This window comes from Diadema antillarum, unplaced genomic scaffold (genome assembly GCF_040938485.1).
Source record: "Diadema antillarum isolate AM-2024a unplaced genomic scaffold, OU_Dant_1.0 seq00000015_RagTag, whole genome shotgun sequence".
NCBI classification, from domain to species: Eukaryota; Metazoa; Echinodermata; class Echinoidea; order Diadematoida; family Diadematidae; genus Diadema; species Diadema antillarum.
The window spans coordinates 1,747,848-1,755,114 of record NW_027271135.1 but is presented as its reverse complement, the minus strand read 5'-3'; the positions used below and the strand labels follow the sequence as shown (position 1 = coordinate 1,755,114).

At 35.6% G+C, this 7,267-nt stretch overlaps 1 protein-coding gene across 1 annotated transcript in view; it reads left to right on the top strand.

Annotated features, from left to right (window-relative positions):
- The first annotated feature begins 7,056 nt into the window (after positions 1-7,056).
- Positions 7,057-7,267, top strand: part of LOC139725121 (alpha-1-macroglobulin-like) — a 53,603-nt gene continuing 53,392 nt past the window's right edge. The window contains exon 1 of the mRNA XM_071636208.1: positions 7,057-7,151. Within this exon, the coding sequence (XP_071492309.1) occupies positions 7,057-7,151 (95 nt within the window). The remainder of the gene's footprint in view (positions 7,152-7,267) is intronic.

Genomic DNA, 7,267 nt, shown 5'->3' with positions numbered 1-7,267 from the left:
TTTAATAGTTGTCTTGTGTTTATTTGAGAATTCGAGTTCTTCGCAGACCTTAATGTTCGTGATTTTCAAGGAACAGCTATATTCACACACACACACACACACACACACACACACACATACACACACACACACACACACACACACACACACACACACACAAACACAAACACACACACACACAACAGAATCATTGAACATCATTCTTTCTGGATTGGATGCCTTTAAAGCGATATTCCAATCCAGTTATAAATTGGTGTGACAAAAAAGGGTGATATCCTACAACTACAGCATTGATAATATGATAGCAAACGGATGGAAATTAGGACACTTGTAAACTTCTGAAGTTTCGCTAATTTCTGCAGAACAGTTCTTGTACAAATAATCTGAATATGCAAATTTTCCATTGATCGTAAAGAAAAAAAAAAGTTTCTGTAATTAAAGTGTAGGACATAATGTTATTCTTGGTTGAATAACTTCAAAATAATCAGTTATATACATAAGGATCTGAGACTGTTGCGTAATTGTGTTTGAATGGAAAAAGAAATGAAAATTTGAAATGTATGTACAAACTACTTTGCAAGTTGTGAGGGATTGCATCATCACTTCAATATTTCCATAATTATTCATATTGCGTTTTCCTGATAAATGGGTGAAACGTTGAAATGTTGCACCTTTTTTTTTTATCATTTTACCTGATTCTTGTCAGACTAACTTTCAACTGTACCGAAATTACCCTTTAACCCTTATCACACCGAGGGTTTTCATTCATTTATTTATTAATTTTTTTATTCTATTTATTATTATTATTATTTTTTTTTTGGGGGGGGGAGTGGGGTTTTTTTGCCCCCCCCCCCCCTTCAGATCTAAGTCGTGGATAGCGCGATCCTTGCGAAAATGTGCACCAAGCTAGAGGCCAACGTAATCTACAAGACTCTATAGTTAGATTTTTCAAATTTTAATGTATGTATCTTATGTTAATTTATGCTAATTTATGCAAAATGATTTGTTTGCCTATAAATCAAAAAGTAAAGCTCCAAGACTTCTAATTTTTTTTTGTGAACATATTCTTTTCAATATCCTCAATATTAATACTGAAGCAAAAATTCGGCTTCATAATTATGTCTTATTTCTTTTATTGTTTATTGAATTTCTTATGTATTTCTTTTGTTACTTTTTGCGTTTGTTGCTTTCTTTTCGTCAAAATTTGTCGCAGAAACTTTTTAACTCTTTATGTGCCATGGTGTAAACCCCCTATGTGCCACATTATTCTGAGACACCAATGTAGCCATGCTTTTTCAAATCTCTTTAAGTTAAAGCAGATTTTTGTTATCCTGGAAATGTAATGAGCAAAGTTGTCGAGGAAATGCCAAATTTTGCCCTGTGGTATATTGTATGACAAATCTACGATCGTTTTTCTTTTAAATGCCCAGTAGCCATATTATTCATATTATTAAAGAGGTATTACTCTTTGTACAAAAAGCAGTGCCAGAGACTTTGAATTTACTCGTAAATCCAGTAGGGAATACCACTTGATAGCCAATCACCACATAAAATCAAGCTACCTAGGGCAGGAATGGAACCACGAGAAACGCTTTCATCGTACTGTGGCATTTGGCGATTTATCGGTCCGTTTGGGCGGCTTTGTACTTTTGAGCAGAATATGCGAAGTTGGCACGCCGTCGACTGAGTTGGAGGTGCGAGCGTGGCACACAAAGAGTTAAAGCATAATCAGGCTAAAATAAAACGTTATCAGCCATTGAAAGTAGACATAGAATTCATTTTTATATGAATTAATTGCAAAACCACAATTTACATTGGATTTGTACAGTTTTTTTGAACAATTTTTTGGTCAACGATTTTTTTTTTCAAAAGGGAGTGGCTTCAAAACCGGTATGCCCGGGAGCGACAAATTTGGTCTCAAAAGTTGCCCGATACTTGAAAAATGCCTCCCCCTCCAACCCCCCCCCCCCCCCCCCCCCCCCCGGTGGGAATATGGTTAAGACTCCATGTGCTGGCAGCAGACTCTGTTTTTCAATGCCTGATAACAATGGTAGACAGAATGCATCGTGCTAATACTGAGAAAAAAAACAACAACAACAATGAAAAATGTCAATGTTGTACCAGAACTTGCAGTGTCATTGTTTCGTTCTGAAACATAGACACTTTCGCAACTTGTTTGGTGACACTATGGTATTTACAGAGCAGTTTGCTTTCATGATATCATGAAGATTCTTGTTATTGAGAAACACGATTTTGTAGGTTTTGGATATGTTAGTGACATACAGTAGAAAAGAACGTAATTAAAGAATGATTAAAACTGATGTTAGACAAAGAATGATACAAATAAACATTACAAACTTGGCATTTATCTTATTTTTTATTTATTTTTTTGTAGAATAGTGATTTTGTCCAATATTGTTGTTCCCCACTAAACATCTCACTATTAAAAGGAAAAGAAAAGAAAAATATGTATATAAATATGTAATAGATTCATATTTCCGTTATTTTGTGATCAAGCTTTCGGCCGTGTCGGCCTTCATCAGGATCTTACAGACAAGCAAAATGACAATTGCACGTACCATAATTGTACTCGGTTTAGTCCGGAAACATAATGAATAATTTTCATTATAACAATTGTTCATTTTTTTTTTATTTTTATTTTATTTATTATTTCAAAATATTTTATGGATTCAAATTTTTAAAGTGGTTGTTTCTATCCCTAACTCACATATTACAACTATTTTAAAGCATTACTGTTGGGATTTTGTTTCGTCTGCAAAAGAATAAAATATGCCTTTAATGGCAAATTGTAAAAGAGGAAACATTCACCGACAAGTTTGTTGGTATTCGAGGTATTCTCGTATATTCTACTCTGGCAGCGGCTAATCAAAGTTGTACATGCGTATGTAAATGAACGAACATGTATGTGCTTGAAAGTGGAATTATAAGGTGAAGTTTTAGCTAGTAAAAACAAAGGTCTTCACGGTACATTAAGTTGTTAATGAAAAAATATGAATAACTACAAGGAAATGTATAAAGTAACAACGAAAAAAGACAGCCGAATTATGTTGTAAATATTTGCCTTCCGTAAATTTGAAGTCCTTAACGTTCTTCAAGGCGTTGCTGATGGGAATTTGACCGCCTTGCACGTGCTTTTTTTAATTTGAACGCGTTTTTTCTGTTTTTTTTTTACACATTTATTTTGAGAAACTCATAAGAAGGCATGTTGGTGAAATCAAATTGAATAAAAGGTTACCCTTTTTACCATTGATGTCGGTGATCAGTCGTGTGCATTACACTTTCATAGAAATATTTGATTGTTCCCCATTTTTTTTTTGTACATCATCAAATGAAAATTATAAGTTGATTTTATCATCGGCTCGCTTATTTGCATAATCATGTTAGCTGTACAGGAACTGCTCTGCAAAAATGATTAGTGAAGCTTCATAATTTCATAACATCCTCAATTGTTAATCTTTTTTTTTTTGGTCAAATTTCCATTGTTGTAAACGACTTGTAAGATTGTACTCTTTCTCGTGAAACTAACATAATCATGGTTGAAATTCCTCTTTAGGTGTTGTTCGGCAATGGAAACTCTATTTTAGAGTTGAATAAGCCGTTCGCAGTCCCTGGCACAGGAAGGATTTTGCTCCTGTTTAGAATAGAAGAGCGTCACTTCCTAAACGATCGAAGATCACAATTCAAGGTGAACGCCGCACATGTGAAATAGTTTATTTCAAACACTCGCATTTGAGCCATATAACTTCTATAGATTATACTCACCTACCGCCATTTCTTTTTCCATCAGATTCGCATCCTTTTTTTTTCTAATTTCTTGTCACCTTGCTTTATTTGTTCTTTTTTATATCTATGTATTCTTTTTAATGTTGTAGTAATAGTATACGAACATTAATTGTTACCATGCAGCTGAAACCCATCCTGATTAAAAAATTGTTTATCATCTGAACAGCACATTACACGGGCTAATAATACGAACGTTATTACTTATCTATACTTCTAATCTTCTAAAGATTATTCGTCCCTTTGCATACACCAAACATAAAGTATCTTACTATTAATACCATCATGTGACATACCAAAAAATGGCCAAAATGTTCATTACAAGATCACAACAAGGGTAACCGTAAACAAGAAAAAAAATATCATTTCAAAAATAAATGTTTCAAAATTTACTCAAGAGCTGGGGTGGAGAGATTTAAAAGTCGACGCACACACGCACACACACACACCACACACAATATCGGATCTTGCATCTTAAACAAACAACAACAAAAAATCGAAGGCCTGATTTTACCTGAGGACTCAAAAGAAGTGGAAAGGATCAACCTAAATCTTCATTTTCTCATGACATTTCTGAAAGAGAACTTCTTCGACATTATTCTCAAGTTTAATGTTTTATAAAAACGAAAGGATGATATTGATTCAGCAGTTTTTTATTTTGTTTTTCTAGAGCACTTTTTTATGAAGAATAGCATTTTTGGATATGACTCAGAAGTCCCTTTTCAATGTCTTGACAACCCTTAACACAGTCTGTACTTTCAACTCTTATAAATTTTGAAAATATGTTGCTACTGTTTTTAAAGTTTGTATTAGTAATGGATAGAATAGGTTATCAGAACATGCTAGATTTCAGCTTTAATATGAAAATCCATTTATATTTTCTTTCCAGTATTTAGATTGGGATAATCTTTTTCAGTTGGGTTATGCATCATTTAACAACTTAAGTCTTCTCTTTCAAATTCTGCCCTGAACAGAAAACCTATATGCCTTCCGACTTTTGTTTTGTTTTGTGATGCAAGGTCGCATATGGTGACAAGATTGAGCTTTTCTCCTCTTGACTTTCAAAGTTTTAATAAAAGTATTGATTGGTTACCTAAGTGGTGGTATCCATTTTCTTTTCGTTTTTATTTTTGTTCTCCTTTTAACGAAGGGCATCACGCAAGACGATATTGGCACCTGCACAACACATTTGTGATCGTGTGAACTTCCGTCAGCAGGATATTTTCCAAACGCCAGGCTGCTAGTCGTGTGCTTGTTTTGCTATCCTGTCTACATTTCTGCCCTCCGGAGTTGCGTCAATGATATGTCTGTAACATCTTTTTATGCTAGTGCATTCGGTTTCGAGAAAAATAATGATATCCCTTTATAACTTACGTTCTATTGTGGAAATTCCACATGGTAGGGTGATTTGTGATACAAGAGACCTACACGTATGGGTCACATGTGATACCATGAAAAAAATAAGCAATGCTCCAAAACGTAAATAATGACCTTTATAGTAAATATTTATGTCTGGCGACCTTTTGTTGGTTTGGGAAGCAGGGATACATGGCGTAGGGGCATTTTAAGTTATTAGCAGAATAGATGAACTTCTCATCATTTTTTACTTTGTTTTCATGCTAATGTACCACGTCATGCAGCTAAAGTCGCATGCTGGACGGGTAGCGGTAGTAACTGAATATAACATAAAGGGTTTGGTTTAGTAGGTACTTGCCCAGTATGCATGCATTATGTTACTGATCAATGTGTATGCACGTAAATACTGGGCGCTTTGATTGGCTGCTGAAGTATTAAGAGGGCCAGAGAGCAATATGATTGGTCGACTAAGATTTCTTTATCGCTTGTCAGTGTGACCGGCTTCTTGTGCCAATTTCCCAAGCAATTTGATGCACTTGCCTCTTTCTCCCACGTAAATATCTCAGAAATAGGCTGAAATTGTTACCTCTGAATTCTTCAGTTAGATAGAGGGTGCTTCAAATACGCCAATTAAATAAAACAATAATCAATATCTGTAAACAACAACAACAAACAATTTCACTGGCTTCCTTTTGCCGAAGTGGGGCAATATAATCTCTAAAGCAATCTTCCGAGGATCAGTGTTAGCAGGAAAATCTAGAACTAGCGGGCTAAAATGTGGTAAGCAGTGACAAACAGCAATGTTTTAACGAGCATGAGGGGACAAAAAGACACTCGCTTTTAGTATGGTAACATGATGGGATTCCTGTCAATGTCCCTATTTAAACGTTTATACGAAATTCACCATAACCTAGTGTCAAGTAGTGTCATCCGGTGAAAAATATTTTTGACAGTTTTAGGAGGCTTGAAACTTTTCAACGAAGGTCAAAACCTCCATGGGTGCTCATTTTCTGGAATCCACCCAGATTCGCAGGTCAGTCACATTTCGCAGGAAATGCTGATCGAATCGGCGTCCCTCCAAAGGACTTATCATGACAAACAATTCCAAAGAAACGTCGTGCGTCACAGAATTTGTATCAAGTTTGGTTTGGTTTGGTTTGGCTTGGTTTTGCATTATTTTTCTCCAAGTACACTTGCAAATCAATACAAAAATTAATATAGAGTACGCAGGAAAAAAGATAAAAGCATGCAAATTAAAATGTATGAATTGTCAATTTCATAACAACATCTTCCTAAACACATAAATGATGCATAATGCAGTCGTATGTTGAAAAAGAGGAAAAATAAATACCAGGGTCCATCATTATAACCATAGTTTGACGTAGATGAGACCCTACCCTATACGATTACACGACGACAACAATAAACCTACACATAATTAAATTAAGTGGTGTACAGTACAGATATTCCTATAAAGAGATAGAGGCTGCGTGCTTGTTTAAAATGAAGACGCAGCAACATTGAATATAAAAGTGTATTTGTGTTCAAGTGACTTCGTGTCGTATGAGCATGCGCAAACTAACAGGCAATTGATAACATCGCCGAGCATTTCTCGGTATCGCTTGCATACAGGGTTTAGAAATCTGGCTCCGACCTGCTGTAAAAGGCCCTGGACTAATGTAATGCATTCATAGATTCATGTCGAGTTCTTTCACAACTGGCCGCAGTCCGAGGGGTCAAAACAGACGAGGATCAAACCAGGGGAACAAACTAGGATCTCAGGTCAGCTTCTAGTTGGACACCGCATGGAATTGTGAAATTCTGAAATACCTGCAGACTCTAATAACTTCTGACGAAAAGATTTTATTTTTCCGTTTGATAGCAGACGCATTCACAAACATGATTGACAAGCTCGCATTCGCTGTGCTGGCATTGGCCAGTATGTGTGCCGTGTACTCGGCTTTGGTTGATGCGCAGGAAGCATCAGGGGAAAGGTACGTTTGAAAGTCACCACATTGCCTTTAATTTTCCAGATATTCGAAGAAGGAGTTCATAACGATTATTTCAACGAATATTCAAGCTATACCTCATAATTATAGCAATGCATGCG